Here is a 22,705-nt window from a genome sequence, read left to right on the forward strand (position 1 = left end):
GGTATAAATACCTTTATTTAACTATGCTATTTATTAAATTTTTTTTTTTTGAAAATTAAATAGCGTAGTTAAATGGAGGTATTTATGCTGTAAAACTTTTGTATGAAACATTTTTTAATATTTTGTTTAGTTTACGAGATATATCGAAAAACCACAAAAATGTCTCAACTTTAAAGGGTGGTTTTACCCCTTCAAACCGTTTTTGGGCACCAACTACCAGGTCTGTAACTTTAAAATGCGGGTTTTTTCAATAAAAATACGCAATAATTTAGAAAAAATGGAAAAATATATTTTATTCAAAATATCGGCCCTCGCTTTCTACAAATTTTTGCCATTCCAAAAGAGGCAAATTATGGATGTCATTCCAAAAGAATTGAAAGTTGCGCGAGCCAAACCAGTCGTCGAGCCATTTTTGGACGTCTTCATAAGAATGGAAATGCTGCTCGGCAAGTAAGTGTCCCATGGATGAAAACAGGTGGTAATCGGAAGGAGCAAGGTCTGATGAGTACGGCGGATGAGGTAATATTTTCCATCCAAGTGCTGCCAGAGTGTCTTTAACCGGTTTTGCTGTGTGACTGGGTGCGTTGTCATGTAGCAAAATCACCTTTCCCATGCTTTGAGCCCATTCTGGTCGTTTTCCGACCAACGCATAATTCAAATTGATCATTTGTTGTCGGTAGCGATCAGTATTAACTGTTTTGCCAGGTTTCAGCTTGCAATTCGATGTCTTCAAACTTTTTCGGTCGATTTTCACGTTCTTTGTCACTGACATCAAAATCACCACTTCTGAATCGTTTAAACCACCGTTCGCAAGTATCGACAGATAGAGTATGTGCACCGTATGTTTCCACAAGTATTCGATGTGCTTCCGCTGCTTTTTTCTTCTGATTGAATAAGAAAATCAGCACGTGCCGCAAATGCTCTTTGTTTCTTCGGCTCAAAACTCGACATGTTTACCACCAAAAAAAATGCTACTAACACTTAAACGTTTAAACAAATATGGCTTATGATAGCTTACTGTCATAGCTACAAAATGACATATTGGTTATGACACCAGCATCTATAGGCTTTGTGCTCAATTTCTTGGAAAAAAACTCGCATTTTAAAGTTACAGACCTGGTAAAAATTTCTAAATTTATGTAATCACTCTCTCTACATTTATGCCAAGATTAAAATCAGAATTTACGGGTTTGCAAGGTTCCCTTGTAAGTGGCACTACACGTGGAGCTCCTCTCGTTGCCCTACTCCCGGTTCGCGTATTGAGCGACCCCGATACCGTCCTCGGGGACCCCGTACTGAGGGGAAACCGACACCGCGGATGATCATCCTCGCAGGATGATTATCAGCTGATCGCCGCAACAGCCAATCACCGTGACAGTCGACTAGAGCTTCGCGTCACACCGCGCAGTTGCGCATCGCTAACGCCAATCCGAGCACCGCAACCGACTGCTATGGTCAATACAAACGCCGCGCCGCACCGTACCGCCGCGACCAACCCGAGCGCCGCGATCGACCGCTACCGCCAATCCATGCATCGAACAACCGGCGCACGCAACGTGCGCATCGCCGCAACCAATCTGAGCGCCGCATTTTTGCGAAAGGCTCCGCGCGCACGCGCGTCGCGACACATGTCGCCAGTAGCAAGCATTGCGTACCTCGCAAAGCGAGACGATACTTCTTGTAAATATTAGCGTAAGGACACTGTAAATAATTAGCATAGGACACTACTGATGACAGATAATTAATAAACCATCACTGTTGTACATATACTTGATTGTCTAGTCACTGAACCAGCCCACCGCCCGAACCCTGAATCCCGCGACTGTCCGTTAGCCAATTATATTCGAAATTCACGGGTTACATTGTTATTGTTGTTGTTGTTATTATTATTAATGTTGTTGTTATTATTATAGTCCTTATAATAATATAATTAATAATAATTAAAAAATATAGCATAACAATATTTTTGCAACGTTTGTAAAACATTACTGTAACATTTATAATGAACCTCCCGTCCGCCGGCGTCAGCGACCGCGCGCGGCCCGGCCGAACACCCGCCGGGCCGCAACAACGGGCACCGGCCCGTCCTAATTGTCGCATAAAAAGCGTCGAGACGATCATCGTCTCCGCTCCACGTATTTCCCCGCGCTTCTAACCTCCACGGGAGGGGAGTGAGCGCGGAGAAACGCAAAGGTCCACGAAAATCTCCGATCCTCCACTCGAGCGGGTATAAAAAGCCGCTCCGGTGGAGGCTGCGACACTTCTCGCTCTGACCGTACGCTGGTATTCCGATCCCGACCAGAGTACAATCCAGAGAAGCTTCCTGCGACACGGTAATTAGGGTAAAGTGTTCTCTGCCTTAACCGAGAGCTCTCGGTACCGCTCGCATCCGAAAACTTTTAGTCTCGAATCCGTAGCAGAGGATAGAGCGTACTCCGCCTTCGCCGAGAGTTCTCGGCTACGGATCTTCCTTAAAACGCCCGATCATCCGGGTCGAACACAACGGGGGTGGAGTGTTCTCCGTCTCTCTCGAGAGATCTCGAGATCGAGACCGGCGTCTCCTCCATCACCACACGTGCTTCAAAATCATCGGGCGGCAAAACACCTCGCACTTCACGTCGCGTACCGCCAAGCTCGAGGCGCTCCGCGCCGCTCACCCCACCGCGTCACGAAACCTCGCTTCACGCGCCAGGGCATTGCCCGCCGGCTCGTCGCCGTACACCGCGACTCCCACTAGGCTATCCACGCGACCGGGAAAAACAGCTGTTTCGGCTCACGACGCGTTGTACATATATCATATTGTAAATACTGTATATACCTTACGATAGCACAGGCACACAAAAAAAAAGTGGTTGGTCCGGCGGACTAGACTAGTCAATCTTTATGTATTTCGACCCGCTGAATCCGAATCTAAGATCAGAATTGCAAAGTTAGCTCGCCTTTTCTAACCTCAAAAAAAATTTTTTTTTTAAATGTTGGTCCGGAGGGCCAGACTAGTCAATCCTTATGTATTTTGAGCCGCTGAATTCAAATCCTAGGTCAGAATTTCTGAATTGGCTCATTTTTTCCTAACCTCAAAAAAAATTTTTTTTTATAATGTTAGTCCGGCGGACCCAAATAGTCTAACATCATGTATTTTGACCCGCTGAATTTAAGTTCAAGGTTAGAATTGCTGAATTGGCTCATTTTTTTCTAACCTCAAAAAACACTTTGTAAAAGCAGTTTGGATCACAAATGTATAATCCGGAACGTGCAGGCTTACGTAACCACATTACCCGGGGAAAATTCAATACGTATGACAAGTTTGAGCTTCTGTGAATAGCGTAGAAAATTCACTCCCTTTTTCTATTATATCTCTTTTATTCTCGAAGGTTCTGTGCAATGGCTTTCTCTTACGTTTCTTTCCTTTCACAGAGACATCACGTTTGAGCGTCCAACAGAAATCAGTCATCATATTCACATCCCACTTGCCTTGCTATCGATACTCCATCTCCTTGATGTCCTGATGAAATCTTTCTGCCTGTTCTTCCCTATAATCACCTAGATTTTCTGGGAAGTAGTCGATATGAGAATCTAAGAAATACAACTTAAGATTCATTAGGCAACCTAGTTTTCTATAGTTCTCCATCATTCTGCTCATCCTTTCTCTGTAATCTTGACTTTTGTGATTTTCTAGAAAATTTTCCCCGGGTAATGTGGTTACGCAAGCCTGCACGTTCCGGATTATACATTTCTGATCCAAACTGCTTTTACAAGTTGTTTTTTGAGGTTAGAAAAAATGAGCTAATTCAGCAATTCTGACTTTAAATTTGGATTCAGCGGGTCAAAATACATAAAAATAGACTAGTCTGGTCCGTCGGACCAAGATTTAAAAAAAAATTTTTTTGAGGTTAGAAAAAAAGATCCAATGCAGCAATTCTGACATTGAATTTGGATTCAGCAGGTCAAAATACATGATGTTAGACTATTCGGGTCCGCCGAACTAACATTATAAAAAAATTGTTTTTTGAGGTTAGGAAAAAATGAACCAATTCAGAAATTCTGACCTAGGATTTGAATTCAGCGGGTCAAAATACATAAGGAAAGACTAGTCTGGTCTGCCGGACCAACGTTAAAAAAAAATTTTGTTTGAGGTTAGAAAATGCGAGCTAACTTTGCAATTCTGACCTTGGATTCGGATTCAGCGGGTCGAAATACATAAGAATTGACTAGTCTAGTCCGCCGGACTAACCACTTTTTTTTATGTGCCTGTGTAGTTAACATATATTGCTTTTATAATATACCGAAACGAAGTCTATTGTCTCAGGGACCTTTCCTACACCCGATCCCGGCGAGCTAAGTCCGCGTAGGAAATACGGTTCGTTACACATTGCTATTAAAAATGAGCAAACTCATGATATTACAATGTTTTTGCAATATTGCACTGCGATCAAGATTCTCTTACTGTAATATTGGAATATGTTGTGCTGTATGAGATATACATCTTTTAAATTATACTGGAATATTTTTAAAGTGTTACTTTGGGACATTATAAACATTTCATGAATATTTTAAGAATATTTACCCTTGACTAGGTGTATACATACGACAAATGTTTTTTGTACATACCAATTTCATTACATTAAGTATAGATAATTGGTTATCATCTATAATATCTTGTAGATGAGTAAGGTTCTTCTGAATATCATATCCAAATAATCCTGGTATTATTAGTTCATTCATTAGACGTATTTCTTGAATTAAGTATTCTTTCGAAACATTAGGTGGTGTTTTTCTGCAAAAAATGCAAATGCTGTAGTGAAAATGAGAAGAACTTATTTTCATATATAGGATTATGCATTATAAATAATGTAAGAAAATAATGTAAGAAATAATGTAAAGAAAAATTAAATAATTATGATTCAATACTAGAATTGCTGTAGTTTAGAATAGCGGTTGAGACACTTTCGTCTCGTCTTATTTTTTTTGGAAGAGTAATTAATGCAGAATAGTGGAAAAATACCTATCCCGGCACAAGTTCTTAAAATGGTATTCTTTTATTTCTCAGAAACTAAACATTGTAATATATAAATAACATTAGAAATACATTCTTCACGATCTAGTTAGATAATTAAAGAAAGATAGTACATTCATATCTTTTTCTATATAAAATTTGCTAAAAACAAAGTCTTGAAAAATGAGAATAACTTTTTTTTATATTTTATATATACATATTGCGATTTTCTCTTGCAAATTGCATAGTTTAAACAATAATAAGTAAATTATTGATAATATTACTAGATGCTAAATCATTTTACATATTTATAGTTCCTAAATTATTTCATTAATTTTTTTTTGTATTTTTCTCTAAATAATGAAACATAATATCGTTGATGTTTGTAAAGCGGCACATTTCTCTGTAAGAATCAAAGAGAAGTTAACTATAAAACTTGAGAATCGTAGAAAGTCATGTAAATAAAAATATCAGGCGATTATAAATAGACAAAATAAGGACCTGATTGCCCTTACTGTTAACGCGTGCGCAGTAAACTTTTTTCAAAGATCTCTCTGCTGTGCTGCTATGTATCAAAATTATTGCGCAAAATTAAATACGCTAACAGACAATGACAGCTAGATTATTTAATTTTATCTCTTTGTGATCACCTGATACTTTTTTAACCCTTAACGCGCATACCTCGGAATATCGTAAGGTACATATAGAGTCTTTGGAGCACCCATGAAAAAAATGCTTATAGCAGTAAGAACGGCTTAAAATTTCTACTTAGAAAAATTCTGGAATACTGTTTTAGAGTAAAACTTTAAAAAACAATTGTTAGATTGGCCAAAAATTAGCTTTCTTGGTTTGGAAAAAATCATGAAGTTTGAATAACGAGAAAAATCACTATTTTTATATAAAACATCATAACTTTTTTAATTTTTAATATTTTAAGCTAAAATTTCGTCCTGATACTCTGGAATGTTGTACTTAAAAAAAACATTATTACAGTGCATGTTTCAAAAAAGGTATTTATTTTAAAATCTGAATTGTGTAATTTTATTTAAAAAATTAATGTTTATAACAAACGCTTTTTACACACATTATTTTAATTTATTCAATTGAAAATTGAAATTTTCGATATTAAGGATCAAATAAATTAATATAAGTAGTATAAAGTAAATAATAATATGAAATAAGTACAAAAAAAGTTTAGAGGAAATCAAAAAACATTATTCAATGCCGGTACAATCAGGACAAGTGTACGCACGATGTTTCAAACAGATTGGACGATTACATATAAAACAAATATCTTTTGTTTTATTGTCTTTTTTCGCAAAAGGCACATCTCACTCTTTTGTCTAAAACAATGCGTTCTGTTTCTTGCTGTTCCGAAAGTCTATCTTTCTTCAATATAACGCCAATATAGACTACAATATCTTTCCGTAGAGCTCGATTCATGTATCTTTCTTTCAGAAAAGGAAAGATCAGATATTTATACAAAGATTCTACGCTTATTGTTTTTTCTTTCTGTGATATTGGCACAATTCAACATTATTCTTAAATTCACTGCAGCTTGATCAAGCATGCCGAAAAAAATACGCATTGGCCAGCGGAGCGTTCTTCTCGTGATGGTATACAAATGGCAAATTTGATCAAAACAATCTGTTCCTCCTTTGGTATGGTTGTAGTGCAATGTTATTTCTGGTTTATTATTTGTAATAGTGTTAGTATTTATGTATGAAGCAGTAAAACAAGTTTGTTTGTTTTTTTTAGGCGTGACTCACTAGAGTAATCTTATTTGTGAAGCAAAATTTAGAATTAGCTGGATTTTTTGATACTATTTTCATCTCTTTGAGAATTTCCTTTTTATTTTTTCGTATCGTACCAGTAATCGTCAAATTATACTGAGGCTCCAACATGCGCTGAACCAAAGATACTGTGGTAAACCAATTATCGCACTGTGCGTCCACTACTATGAATCGGAATCGTAACTTCTCGGAAAAAAATTTACAAATTGACTCGTCTCTCACACGTACTGAAGTTTTTCCCAATAAGATATTCCATTGGTTAAATAAGATGTTTCAGCATCATTCAAAGTAATGATTTTCAGTCCGTACTTGTCCGGCTTAGATTTAATGTACATACGGAAACGACAGCGTCCTCTAAAGCTGAGAAGTTGTTCGTCCACTGTACATTTCGAACTTGGCGTGTAATATTCTTGACAGTTTGCAAGAAATTTTTGTCAAAATTTCGCTCGAATAGGTGCAAAACGGTTTGTTACAGTTTGAGTTTCCTTTTTATCAAAACGAATGCAGTTTGAGAAAAATACAAATTTTTTCTGAGACATAACACATCGATAAATTGTTTGACTATTTTCATTATCCCATAAATTTTTAAGATTAACTTTAGAAGACTTCCAGGCGCCTGAACAATATGAGGCACCAGTTATGTGGTGGTATATTTCTGTATTCTTATTTTCTGCCATCATTAGCGCGATAACATCCACAATTTTTTCATTCGTGTGCTTCACTATCATATTTATTATTTCATCATCAAAGAGTAAATACCAAAACTCTTCCATACTTGAGCAGTTGATAACAACTCCTGCCGTAACTAAAATCTTGTGGAAGATTTGAACGATCAGATCTCCTTCTCGGTGCCACACAAAATCATTTTTGCCTTTCAGCTTCGTGACAGGCCGACCGCGAAAAATACTTTTATCTACAGGAGCATCTTCTAAATCGGAATTACCCTCGCTTCTCTCTGATGCGTCAGAATCATCTTCAGACTCTTCTGATACATGGTCACTTTCCTCGTTTGAAATATTTCAACAACCTCGTCATTGTCATTGTCTAAAAGAGCTTCTCGCATGGGTCGTGAACGTAAATTATACGTCATCTAGAAATTATCAATATATAATAAAATTAGCACTTAAAAATTTTTTTTTCAATATTTTTTATTATACTTATATCTCTTTTTTAAACAAGAGTTTAAACAGAAAACTCTCAAACAGAAAAAAAAAATTTTTTTCAATAAACTCAACGTTCAGTGCATACGGGGTCTGTTGACTCGCCAACCTAATTTTCACGTAGCTTTCACGAAAGCTAGAGCTTAACCGACGCTTACCAACCGCTCCACTGTAAAGAAGGTATGTCTAAGTAATACTACGTGGCGTCACATGCATCTATTTCACCTACAGAGGCGTGGTATATTTCTTCAAAAAATGCTTGGGGTACCAGGAGACCCCCAAGCCGCCTTAAAAGTTAATTAGTTCCCGCGCTCTATATGTCTCTGATAAAGATAAATCACAAGTTTGATAATTGGTTTTTTTTTTCATTGCACTGCTGCACTGGTGCAGTAAGATAAGTTACAATGAAAAAAATATACTCATCTTATTTTAACTTATTACATCAGTACAGCAATGCAATTAAAAAGAACAGGTTATAAAACTCATCTGTGGCAACAACGATGTTGTATAGGTCTGTTCACATTGCAAATTGCCTCAAAAATTGTTACACTAAAACGAGAAAAACGTATAACATCAAAAACCTAACATTGAAAAAAAAGAGAAAGTAAAGATGCTGATGCAAAAAGTGCAAATAATGCGGGCAGATAAAATGTTACGTTCATGACCTTATACACAAATCATTTATATATTAATTACAAAGGCAAACTGAAATATAGTGATACTTGAAGTGTCATTAATATCCACACATAATGAGAAATTATGCTTAAGAAAACATCGAATGCGTCGAAAAATCATCAAATTGATGTCGATTCAACATCTTTTCGAACATCATTTCTCGCTATAACGTGTTTGAAAATATCTCTTACCAGTATGAGTGTGAGAAATAAAAGGTTACAGTGGTGAAGGTAACAGGGTATTCGAAAGATCATTGGTTTTCGAACAATTCCTGGGAATCAAGATGTAGTTACGAACGCGTACAAATAATATTGAATAAAAGAAAAAGAAGAGTGCAAATACAAATTATAAATGGATAATTCATTGAATACTGCAATGAGAATGAATCAAAATCGCTTGACTTTATTGGTCGTAACAATCAGTGTCAAAATTTATAAGTTTAGTCTGAATGTAACAAATGATAGTGATGATGCACATTCTAAACAAAGGAAAAGAACCTACCTTCATGAATTCAAGAAGATATAAGGTAATAGATATTGTTACGTCCAGCCTTATAAGATTTAATTTTATTTATTTGATTGAAAGGATATTTCAGGGAAAGCAGATAAGGCAAAGAAGGACATAACGAAACGTAGAATTCCCGTAGGCATCCAATTTAAGAGAGGGTAGATGCCTTGGGTCAAACGCACTTTTTGTGACTGGGAAATGTGGGTCAGCATCTCGACGAGCCCGTTATAACCCTATTTTTCGAGTCGTGCACTCGTTCGAATTTCGAATCAGCGAATTTAATCACTTTAACTCGGGACTGAACCAGGTGCAATCTTTGATTAGGGACGAGAGAGGATAGGTTGTTAAAAAATTTAAATAAATGGTAAGGTTTTGCTTAAAATTAACAAAATATTTATTTTAATAACATTTTTTAACTGGGAATACAATTTAATTGCTGAAGTCGTGATTTAAAAAGTTGTAATGACGGTAAAATATACAGATTTAAGACACATGGTGAATATGTAATTAATTTTACAGATACACAAGTGTGTGGTGGGCGGAGAAAGGAAAACAGAAAGAATTTTTCATTTTAATTTCACAGTTATAACGGTAAACGTGGAACAAGGAAATAGTCGAAGGGTTTACTAAATAATTACGTGAGGGAAACAGGGATGCTCGGACTCGCGAGGATTACCCTTGAAATCCGCGAGTTGTAACGAAGAAGGAACTCGGACTCTCGAGGGTTATCCTTGGAATCCGCGAGTTGTAACGAAGGAGGAACTCAATTAGAATCCTCGATTGTTGAGGTAGAAAAAGTAGAAGGTAAAGGATATCGAGAATCGCACGTGGGATCCTCGAAGGTTGGAAATAAAAGGGAATTATTTAAAAACAAGAATGTGTTTTGAAGAATTAAAAACGAAAAGGAATAGATGAGTAAAGGGAAAAAAAAATAAAAAATAAATTTTGATCGTAGGACATATTCCTTACTGGTTCTCGAACAAATCTGTCTGAATCGAGTAGATTCCTTGACCGGATGGAATAGCACTAAAGTTTATTCATGCATTGATTCTACATGATAATGTTCTACTATAACCAATGCTATATACTGATACGTATTGATTACTCTTAGTGACTGACTCTGACTGACTCTCAGTGATTGTTTGACTCTCCATGATCTGACTCTTAGTATTTTAACTGACTCTCTGCGTGTTTGACTGACTCTCCGCATATTCAAAAGGAGTTGAAATTATCAACTTGGTCGTTTTGTCCATCCATGTATAGCGTCACGTTTCTAACAGACTAATCCTAGGCGTATGAAGAAATTATTGTAGATCGGAGTTGTTGAAACGGAATTTCTTTTGTCACCTTATTTGTTTCTCTGACGAAGGAAAATCGTGGAGTCTGTCAAACGTAACAATATCATGGTCTTTCGGGGGGGGGGGGGAGTGTTGATGCATCAAGTGAGGGACTGGAAGATCTCAAATAAGCCCCCTGGGACAGATTGACAGTAAAAAAATCTGGATTAGAAATCCTAGACACACAAATTGGGGTAAATTCAAAGCGGACCTAGAGAAACGACTCCAAAGGACCCCAAAAAGATTTCACTGTGCAAGAGAGTTGGATTTGTAAATATTAAAATATTAATATTAAAATAACTAGTTGTTTCTTCCATTATAGCCAAGTAATAAATAATAATGCACATATATTATTGTTAAAAACAAAATTATTTTGTCATGTTAATTTTATTTAATTTAATAACAGGCATTAGTGCACAATGCGGAAAAACAGAAAATTATTTTTAAACGCAAGAGAACTGAAAATGAAATTGAATGGAATTTTATTAAATTATTAATTTCATTGGCGTTTTTACCAGAAAAATTCATAGAAGGTTTACAATTAATAAAAAATGTTATATTTGACGTCGATAAGAATAAAAAGATAAAGAAATTTTTAGAATACTACAATAAAACTTGGATTTAAGCCCGCTTCATTTTGCATATTTAAAAAATCACATAGAACAAACAATATTACCGAGAGGCATAACAGAGAGCTTAAGGCATCTTTAGGCTCTCATTATACAATGAACCAATTTTTACGTATAATAAGCACTTTACTATAATAACACAATCAACAAACAATTTTTTGAAAATATTTACAAAATTTTTTAAAATTATTTTGGGAACATTTAACAAAAAGTTAGAATGGATTATTCCCTTTTATTTATTAACGTTTGTTTTAGTAAATAAAAAAAGAATGTAATTTACTATTTAAACATTTTGCAAAGGTTTTGGAAAATATATTTCCAATATATTTGGAAAATGATTTGTAGAACTACATTTAAAAATATCTCTTGCTGTTTTGAAAACTTTTAAATGTATTTATTTTGTTTCTAAAATTTATATTTACTTACAGCAAACCTTACGCAACATCAAAGGACCATCCGTAGCACCATAGAGCACCATCAATTTTGGACAAGATGAGAAAACAGAACATTGAAAGAAAAAGAGAAGAAACTGCATGAAATTTGGGATGAAATAGAGAAAAGCAAGGAAGATGATATTGATTTGTTAATAATATTATACAAATTATCTAAACTCATTGATAATAAATAATTAACAAGACGTTTTCATTTTTTTTTATTTGTTACTAATTAGAAACATTATTATAATAATTGTTTTATTAAATTTTAAACATAGGTAGAAATAGAGATTTGTTCTTAGTAGCTGCACTGCTATACTGGTGCAATAAGTTAGAGTGAGAAAAATATATTTATCTTATTCTAACTGCACCATTCTAATTGCACCAGTTCAGTAGTGCAGTGACAAAGAACAGGCCTTAGATAACTGATTTAGACTGCTTTCCTTTATCTTTTTTTATATTCAATGAGTAACAAAGATAGAACGATACTTGTGTCGATTGTGTTCCCTAAAAGGAAAACAGCCTTACACAAGTATAATGGATGCAGTTTCTCAACAAATATATCAATCTGTCGCTATGAGATTATATTCTTAATATGATAATAAAAGCAAAATTTTGTCATGTTAATTTTAATTTAATAACATGCAGAAAAACAGATGGATATTATTAAACGCGATAGGACTGATCTCACATTTTGTAGTGATAAATACAACTGCAAGGTGGGAGAGACTGGCTTTCATTCCTCTGGACCTGAAATAAAAAACTTTAATTAATTAAATGCTTTTGCTGGAATGCATACAAAATTAAATAAATATTTTTCTTTTGCCTTTTCTTGTTTTTTTATTTTCTTTTCATATTCTAAGCGAATTCGAAGCAATGTAAATTTTATAAATAAATATAATATGCAGATTAATTTTTAATTAATTCTACATTATTAATCATCTCTAAATTGACACAGTATTACAAATCTAAATCACTATCACTAATTAATCTTTTATTTTTGATGGGTCTGTATGATCATTTATTAAATCATTATAAAAAAGAATTTATACATTTACATTTATATATTTTTTAAGAAATAATAATCAGCCTATACTATTCTTGATATTTCGGTGATAATATTATTTCGTATTTATCTTAATATTTAGCACTAACCTCCGTCTTGCTGACCTGTCATTTCCGCGAGGTTATTTTGATTTTCCAATGCACCATCTGTCACAATCACGGTTCTGCACCGCATGTCCTACATGCTCTCCTAACTTCTAAATGCACCACAGTGTTGCCAACCTTAGAAATAAATTTATGGATTCTAGAGATTTTGCATTATTGCCAACATTATCCCTTCCATTTTTATGGATTTTGGCCTCTTATCACGGGCATCTCGTAAGGGTAACTACCTGAAGATGATAGTGGGAGACATACTAACAGAGGCGCTGGAAACAGCCCTTTGTATATACCCCCTAGATCTCGCCATCATGGGAGCGGACAATAGGTCAGACAGAATAGAGGTATACCAGACTGAGACATACCAGGCTCAGATGATTGTACTCTTACCCTTTTACCCTAGCACAAGACAATTCTAAGAAAATATCAAATATCTAAGGGTTTTAATACACTCATACTAAATCTCCTCATTTTTGGTGGAAAGTACATAACCAACAATTGCTGGCTAAACAAGTGCACTGACCGAAGGCCAATGATCGCGGAAATATCCTCCCCGCTAACAAGCCAAAAATCGATGTATATAATCACTGCGGAAAGATAACAAGTGAGCTTAATTGTATATCGTACAGATGCGAAGCTGTACCCAGGTAGCAAGCCCACGTCATTTTGACGTCCCAAAATGGTCATATCTGGTCATATGTCGTCAAAATGACCATTTTTTTACATGACCTAAAATTGACGTCATGATGACGTCATTTCGAAGTCATATTTCAGTCATGATCTGACGATTATTTTCCAGACAGCACGCATCCAAAATCGGAACATAAAGACGTCATTAAGACGTATTTTAGACACGGTCTAAAGCGGTGTCTACACAATGAGATTTAAGGCGTAAGGCATAAGCATATTATATAAGCATATTATATTCAACTTTAAGAGAACTTTTTTAAGAAAACATTTAGATATCTTGGAAATGATGTCAAAATGGCCAAATTAATCATTTGAACGCTTCAAAGTCTTAGTGCTAAATAGATCGCAATTTCCATCAAATTATAAAGGTTATGGAAAAAGTTAAATATAACAATGAAATTAATAAGTAAATAAGTTAATGCTATTTATTTTTAATATGTTTTGCAAAATTTAATTGCTTTTATAAAAAATAATATAATTGCGACAGTTTATAACATATAGGTATATGTAGACAATAACAAGTACCCATATCGATGATTCAAACTGGCGTAGCAGATAGAGTACAAGGTTTGTAATCCTAAGGTCCCGGATTCAAAACCTACCAGCGGCAAGTAAGAATAAAATAAAATAATATAATTTAAATTTAATTAATTAATAAAAATTTGTCCCAAATTTAGTACGTACTGTTGATAAAAATAATAAAAAAAATTAAATTTTTATTTTATTTTTTAATCTCTAGTTACATTTTAAAGATATCCGATTTAAGAAATCTTTTAGATATTAGTTTCATGATATCTTTCTGTTCTCAAAAAACGACGCATTGGTTAACATTCTGACATTATATGTTATCTTTTAGAAGTCTCTTTATGTTATCATTTTCAGAAACAGGATATCTTTTAGAGATCTTTTTGACAACATATTGTTCACGTCATTCTATGACGTCAAAATACGGTACATTTCATGACGTCAGGAATTTGTGACATTTGACCGTCATTTTAACGTCATAAAGGCGTCATTTCGTGACGTCAAGAATAGTCATAAATGACCATTTTGGGACGTCAAAATGACGTGAGCTTGCTACCTGGGTATCGCTCGTCATAACACCTTTTTGTACCATTTGATACGAGTTTATAAGTAAAAGGATTTGTAATTCAATTAAAAGTAAATATATAGTGTTTAAACCACTATCCGCATTATCTCTCTGGAACCTGACCCCGAGGAGTTTCTGGTAGCAATCCCCAATACCGTATCCCGTAATCAGGAGCACAACATTATGCTGTTTATTAAAAAAAAAAATTTTTTTTTCAAAATTTTACTTTTTGTACGGATTCTATGCGAATTATTTATTGCATTAGAATTCCAATTTTAATGAAACTTGAAAAATCGTAAAAAATAGGGATTTCCATTCTGACATTTGACGGCCATATTAAATCTGCCATGAAAAAATTTTGCGCTACATAGTCTTTAAGTACAACGAAAAGTGCACGCTTTATGTAGTTCCAATCCTAATTCAAACCCGTTACAATAAAGAAAATCGACTTTAAAAAAGTTTTACATAAAAAAATCGTGACTTTTAAAAAAAAACTTGATGTTCTTAATTTTTTTTAAATGCTTCTCGAAGGTATTCAAAAAACACATTTGAAATCCCCTAGAAAAGTAGCATTAAATTTTTGTAGCGTAGTGGGTGGAACTCGGTTCCGACCGGAGCCTCGAGGAACGTGATGGGTGAACGATACGTTAAAGACTCTTGAGTCACAAAATGTCTTTATTTACTAAATATCCTCATCTCGCACTTTGGAACTCGTGCTCGAATTTTCGTGCTACACGCTTTTGCATCCACTCCCGAGCGGGAGGACGCAGGACCCGCGTGATGTTAATGCGTAAGGGCCCTTAGGGCCTTGTGACGGACAGCAGCCTGCGGTTGTCACGTCACAATATATAGGTATATATATATATATGTGTATGCATATATATATAGAGTATATATATATATATGTATATATTACATATTACTATACAATTAAATTAAAATAAAATTAATTTTTGAAAGAGTTTTTGAGAAAGTTTTGCAAAAATACCATTATTAAAATAAAAATTTATTATAAATTTATTATAATTTATTATAAATAACTTAAAACTGACTATAAAAGTCGATTTATAATAGCCATTGATAACATTGGTTAAAAGTTGACTTTTAGATGCCATAAAGTTGATTTTTAACTCGTTGCCAGATTGTAGTCAACTACAATCGAAAAATTTATTGGATTTTCGTCGACTATAAGTCGATATTTAGTCTGACTTTAAAATCGACTTTAGGCCTTTTCTGCTGACTGATAGTCGACTAATAGTCGACTTAGTGCTCTGTGGAAAATATCATCTGAAAACAAAGTAATGTGCCGGGTTTTGTACTTTTCCTTTATAAAAAAAGCGAACAAAATCATAAAAATTAAAGATTCTGAGCTAAAATGCAAAAGAGTGTCAAATGAAACTTCCAATGGGACAAACTTGACTCAGCTACAATTGCATTAACACTATTATAACAGTATAACACTATTGTATTATATGTATATATGCAAAACTAAAATATTAAATACTTACAAATTTTCGACAAACTTTTTAGTCAAATTGTAAGATATCCGATTAATATTGCACACTGTTATTGCAGGAAATGGATAATGCCATATTCCACGATGTGTTGATTCGATAACTGTCAAAGTAGGATGGATGGCGTAATAATTCCAAGCCATTTTCATTAAAAAAATGGCGCAACCTAGTGACACAAATACTACTATTGCCCAAACAATCCTATAACAAATAATTATAAACATATAATATATAATCAATATAAAACTTTTTTTCAATCTGCCAGTGAACAATGACAAATTGAAAAATTATTAAATAATGGACAGTACTGGCCTAAGTAATGTTTTATTAGTAAATGTTCATAACGTTTCGGCCTTAGTTTAGGCGCTTATTAAATAATAGTCTTGATTTGAAAACGCAGCTAAACTTTAATCATGTACATGCACCGAAGATTTTCCCAAAGAAACTTATTTATTATATAATATTTGTTATAGGATTGTTTGGACAATAGTAGCATGTGGTAGAATTTAATATGAGAATTTTCAATTGCATTGACTGTTATAACTAAATGCGTTACGTTTCATGATGAGTTTGTCAAATTTTTTATATTGAAACATAATTAATAACGAAAAAAAGAGTCTGCACACCTTATCTTGTTAAACGTGTCGGAGCGACAAATGTTTGTTGATTTCGTATGTTTGAACGTTCAGTCGCTCCGACACGTTTAACAAGATAAGGTGTGCAGACTCTTTTTATCGTTATTAATTATGTTTCAATATAAAAAATTTGACAAATTCATCGTGAAACGTAACACATTTAGTTATAACAGTCAATGCAATTGAAAATTCTCATATTAAATTCTACCACATGCTGGTTTCTTTGGGAAAATCTTCGGTGCATGTACATGAGTAAAGTTTAGCTGCGTTTTCAAATCAAGACTATCATTTAATAAGCGCCAAAACTAAGGCCGAAACGTTATGAACATTTACTAATAAAACATTACTTAGGCCAGCACTGTCGATTATTTAATAATTTTCCAATATATAATATATACATAGCTTTTTCAAATTGAAGCTGTTGCAAACGAATATGTAAAATTGTATTGTATACAAGAATGCTTTTCTATTTTTTAAATTTCGTATATCTATTCTTATATTCTCTTTAGTCTTTATACATAAATAGTGTACTATTCCATTTTTAATATCTTGTTAAATATCTCAAAAAATATGAAAAATACAACAAAATGTTTTAGATAAAAGTTGTATGATTTGAAAAAGAAGTAACGGTAAAATTAATTTTTGAAAAAAATTAATTAAGTTTAATATCATAGAAATTATTGCTATTTTTTTAAATATTATATATGAGAGGCATCAACCTGATAGCATAATGGGCAGGTACAAAATACAACTGTGAAGCAAACGTTGGCAAATCCATATGTTTTATTCTTTTTTAGATGTCACTATGGCCAATATCAGACTCTTATACAGAAGGGTTTGTCAAGTTACGAATGTAGGAGACAAGCAATTATCGTTAGCTAATTTTCATCTGGAGATTGGCATCACATTGTGCAAGCTTGGTGTAAAACCAAACATAAAGAACAGAAGATCAACCCTTACAAAAAAACACCCTAAATAACACCAAAAAAACACCAAAATATAATAGCATAATTTCGGATACCCAAATGGCGTTCACACCATTTGAGCGTTAACGCCAAGAAAAACACCAAAAATGACACCGAAAAAACACTAAAAGGTAATAGCGTTTCAGATATCCAAATAGTGTTAACATTCACAATAACACTGAACCGAGTAGAAATTGACAAGCAACTAGACATAAAAAATAAAATAAAAATTTCATTTAAAAAAAATTATTTTAATCAAAAGTGTATACTAAATTTAGGACAAATGTTTATTAATTAATTAAATTTAAATTATTTTATTTTATTTTATTCTTACTTGGTAGGTTTTGAACCCGGGACTTAGGATGACAAACCTTGTACTCTATCTGCTACGCCAATTTGACTTATCGATATGGATACTTGTTATTGTCTACATATACCTATATGTTATAAACTGACGCAATTATATTATTTTTTATAAATGCAATTAAATTTTGCAAAACATATTAAAAATAAATAGCATTAATTTATTTACTTATTAATATTTTATTGTTAAATTTATCTTCTTCCATAACTTTACATATATAACTACATAATATAACTTTGAATTTTACACACACACACACACACACACACACACACACATAAATCTGTATATCTACATACATACATATATATATAATTCAAAATTATGTATAATGTGGCCTCATAATAAGTCAAAGTTTTAAAATTGCATTTTATAATTTTTACCTTTTGTTTTATAATTGAGTGTCATCAACACTGAAACCCGAGTGTCGACACCAAAAGTTGAATGTCGAACTCAAATTTTGGTGTCGACACCCAAAGTTTCGATATTGACACTGGAATTTTGGCGTCGACACCCACGGTTTTAGTGTCGACACCCAAATTTTGGGTGTTGACACAAAAAATTGGGTATCGACACCGAAATTTTGAGTGTCAATACTTAAATGTCGGTGTTAACGCTAAAAATTTAGGCGTTAATACCAAAAATGGAGTGTAAACACTCAAAGTTAGGTGTAAACACCAAAATCTTGGGTGTTTTTTTCGTAAGGGAATTGAACGAAGAGCCAAAAGACATAACGGACCTGCTCAGCATGTTCCGCCAATAGCAATACGTCAAGACCAAATTGGACACTGGCCTATTTGGGCAGAAAAAAGGATAAGGTGCAAATACCTTCAATGCAAAAGTATTTCACAAATCTTGTGTGAAAAATGTAGCCCTCTGCTATAATAGGCAAAAAAACTATTTCAAATTTTTTCATACTATCTAATAGTCGTACGTAACATGTAACTCAATGTTGCAATAATGTTACTCTCCCTTTGTTGTTACATGATTTTCTCTACATTAAAAATTTTTTCACGAAATACGTGTTTTCTTATCTATTAAAACCTGCCCAAATTTCAATATTTTTATTATTATTAATAACTTGAATTACAAAGGGTTAATTCTGATTTTAGATTTGTAATCAACGATTTCAAAACCTCCCAGATACTCAAATTGTAATAAATTGGCCTATTATTGATTAATTTCGTCCATTGGGTCCGTTAGCTTCAATTTGGAAAATTTTCCAATTCTGACTCCAGAATCGAAATCAACGACCTCAAGAACAAATGTATACAAAATTCCATAAAAAACGCATATAAGAAAAAATGTATGCTTCAAAGAATTAATAGCTAACAATTTTTACTATTTTAAATTTATATACTGTCTTATAACTTTTTAAATTTACGTCCATTGATATATACTAATAAATAAACTAATAATATTTCGTGCATAAAACAGTTTTCAAGTCCATATTGAATCCATCATGTTAAAAATTTTGTATTTGATTGAAAATGAACTGCGAATATCAATCTCATTATTTTCAATGATAATAAGCTGTTAATTATCCGAAATTTATGAATTATTGGAAAAAATACAATTCGTAAATTTTTGCGATTTAACCACCATTTTTCAATGAAAATGACAATTTTGACAAATTTTAAAAACATACCCTTAAAATACACGTAACTATTTTGTACACCGATGTTTGCGAAAAGAGTTAGAGTTTTATACTATTTCGATGTAAAAAAAAATATTGAAAAATGTTTTTTCGCATTTTTCTACTTAATAGTCGCCATAACTTTTTTGAACTTTATTTTACACAAATTTTGATGATAGATTCTAAAAGAGTGTAAAATTTTACGTGAAAAATAACACTTATCAAATTTTTTATAGACCTTTAACATTGCAAATAAAGTTGCTGAAAATTATGTTAAAAATGTGTCCGCTTGGCGTTAATGGGTTAATACTTCGATCATATACCGCTTCAAAATTAAACACCCATTTCTTCAAATGCTCTTTTTGACATATATCACGAAAACATTAATTGTTAAGAAATATGAAACAGTATTATAAAAACTACTATATAATTTAATAGAAGATACTTTCTAATTCAATATAGTCTTTTTAAAAGCGTTTTTCTAACCATTATTTAAGAAATATAGTTCAGAAACAAAGTGGTGTTCCAAATTCGCAACCTTTTCTCTATAAAATTATTTTGTAGCTTTATATTATTATTGTAAATTTTATTTTTTTTGTATGTTTAAAAAAAATTTTTTTTTTAATTTTATGTTGTTACAAGTATGTAAATTATTTTTACACATAAACTTCTGTACATTTATTCACATGTTGTAAAATTTATATGTGAAATTATATAAATACATATACAAAATTTATTATTTCAAAAGTAGTTTGAAAATTTACTTTTAATATGTAAATTTATTTGTGCAAACTGCTTATTTACAGTATATTTTAATAATTTTATTTACAAGGTGTAAGTTTACTAATGTATGTAAATATATATTTTTAATAGATGGTCTCAATATTACCCACTATAATAATTATAATTTTACATGAAAATTTTTTACAGTGTATACTAAACAAACTTTCGGAACGTTTCAACTTTACAAAGTCCTCCTCAATCGTAACAAAAATAACTGTATATATAATTTAAAACTAATTAAATTATTAATAATGAATAAACATTCCAAAAAATTTTTAATCATCTCGATAATTCATATTATTGTTTATTTAACTTTTGTCAAAAATGGGTAACAGACAATAAGTCAATTCACATTGACTCTGACTAACAGACACACAAAAAAAGTGGTTTGTCCCTGGCACCCTACCAGTTAATATCTGTATATTTTGACGCTAAACACGAATTCGGTGTCAGAATTGCTCCATTATCCACCTTTTTTAATCGAAAAAACGACCTAAAAAACCTTGAAAATCGTAATAATTTTGCTGTATGCGGAAAATGGTAAGTAATGGGACAATTCTAATACCAGATTTATGTTCAGTGGTTCAAAATACATAAAAATATGTATCATGGTTTGGTCTGTAATACAGATTCTTACAATACGCGTATCGGTTTATTGTGTCCATGAATTAGACATAGTTCTTTTTAGTTATAAAGAATTGATGAGAGAGAGAGAGAGAGAGAGAGAGAGAGAGAGAGAGAGAGAGAGAGAGAGAAACTATTTTGATCAATTATCTGTGTTTTGGGATTTTATTCTTTAAGTTGCATTCAAAATTACGACATATTAAAAAGTTTATACGTACCGCTCCGTTTTAGAACGTTGAGTATGACTGATGTATTTGTAACCATGTAATCCGGTATTGCAGCAAAATTCGGTGGCTTGTCTCTTCACAATATTCCAACACTTCGTATTCGCAATTAACATTTTCTGTCGAATTTGTGTCCTGTTTCTTCTCATGTAAACCGATTCCTACAAAAACAAATTTTAAACACAACAATTTCCAATTATTAATTGCACAGTAACAATATGTAGGAGAACAAATGGAAAAATGTTATAACGTTCTCTCTTCACGTACGTTAGCGTGTCGTATACCATATGATAAGATAAATAACAAGAGTATATAGTACAATAGTACATGTGACGTGCATAAAACATTTATTTGACCTTCCGATTGACGAATGATAATTTTAACTTCCCTAGTCATGATTTTATCTTCATGTAATTAATTATTAAACGATGAAAATGTTAAAGCACAACTAATGTGTATATTATGGATTCTCGTGCCACTTGTGATTATGTTCTTTTAAATTAGAATGTTCCATTTACATATCACAGCAAAATATTTTATATCAATAAATATTAGCGATAACACAATGTCCTTAAAGTAAAAATAGAATACTTTAAAGCTAGTAAAAGTTACCATAATATATGATGCGCTAAGAGCAAAAATGAATTATAAAGAAATGACAACCAAGAAAAGGATAAAATTTTCATGAGCGCAAAAATGATACTAAATACGTTATGCAAAGTAAGAATGGAACAACTCTAGTTCCGAGCAAAAATTCAACAACGAAAGATTCCGAGCAAAGACGAATTAAGTGTTTGTGTCATTTCTGCTCGGAACTTTTCGTTGTTACGCTTTTGCTCGGGACATTTCGTTGTTACGCTTTTATTTGGTGGTAAAAATACTATCAAATATAAGTTTCTTTTCAGTTAAAAAAAAATATATACTTAAGGTTGTTGTTGGTCAAATTTATTTTGTAATATAAGAAAACGAGAACAAACGATTCTATTATTTTTGTAATTTAAAGTTACTGAAATGAATAAAAAGACTCAGAATAAATTTAACAATTTTATTAAAGCATACCTTGTTCTAAATTATATGAAAAACTCTATTACAAAGTTCTATACAAAATTATAGAAAAAGAAATAAAATGAATTTTTTATGAAACGACTAACATAGTTATATAATAATATAGCGTAAAACATAATACATACTATAATATCAAGTAATTTACATATTAATATCAAGTAATTATTTATTAATATCAAGTATTTAATATCAAGTAAATATAACAAACAATGGAACAAAATTATAGGTAATATTTATGTCATAATACATCTATACATGTAAGCTATTCGTGTGTTATGATTGTTGGCTAGAAAGATATTATTTCCAAATGGTGTGCACGCATTCTCGACAGCTTTCAATGCACTTTGCAAAATATTGTATCACGTAGTTAAAAGATAAATAATAATTCATGCTAATTTTGTATAATCTAAGCAGTGTATATAT

General features: G+C 32.6%; 1 protein-coding gene across 4 annotated transcripts in view; it reads right to left on the reverse strand.

The window, feature by feature from the left end:
• Nucleotides 1-22,209, reverse strand: part of LOC105834554 (sodium channel protein Nach) — an 88,082-nt gene extending 65,873 nt beyond the window's left edge. For 2 of the 4 annotated variants that reach the window (XM_036283940.1, XM_036283937.1), the window contains exons 1-4: nucleotides 21,485-22,207; nucleotides 21,212-21,378; nucleotides 15,981-16,187; nucleotides 4,609-4,774 (exon numbers count right to left, since the gene is read on the reverse strand). In XM_036283940.1, coding sequence (XP_036139833.1) covers nucleotides 4,609-4,774; nucleotides 15,981-16,187; nucleotides 21,212-21,378; nucleotides 21,485-21,613 — 669 coding nt within the window. In that variant the 5' untranslated portion in view covers nucleotides 21,614-22,207. Of the gene's footprint in view, nucleotides 1-4,608; nucleotides 4,775-15,980; nucleotides 16,188-21,211; nucleotides 21,379-21,484 lie in introns of all 4 variants that reach the window. The other 2 variants (XM_036283933.1, XM_036283935.1) reach the window with 2 other exon arrangements.
• Between the last annotated feature and the right edge of the window lie 496 nt (nucleotides 22,210-22,705).

This window comes from Monomorium pharaonis, chromosome 1 (assembly GCF_013373865.1).
Source record: "Monomorium pharaonis isolate MP-MQ-018 chromosome 1, ASM1337386v2, whole genome shotgun sequence".
Taxonomy (NCBI): Eukaryota; Metazoa; Arthropoda; class Insecta; order Hymenoptera; family Formicidae; genus Monomorium; species Monomorium pharaonis.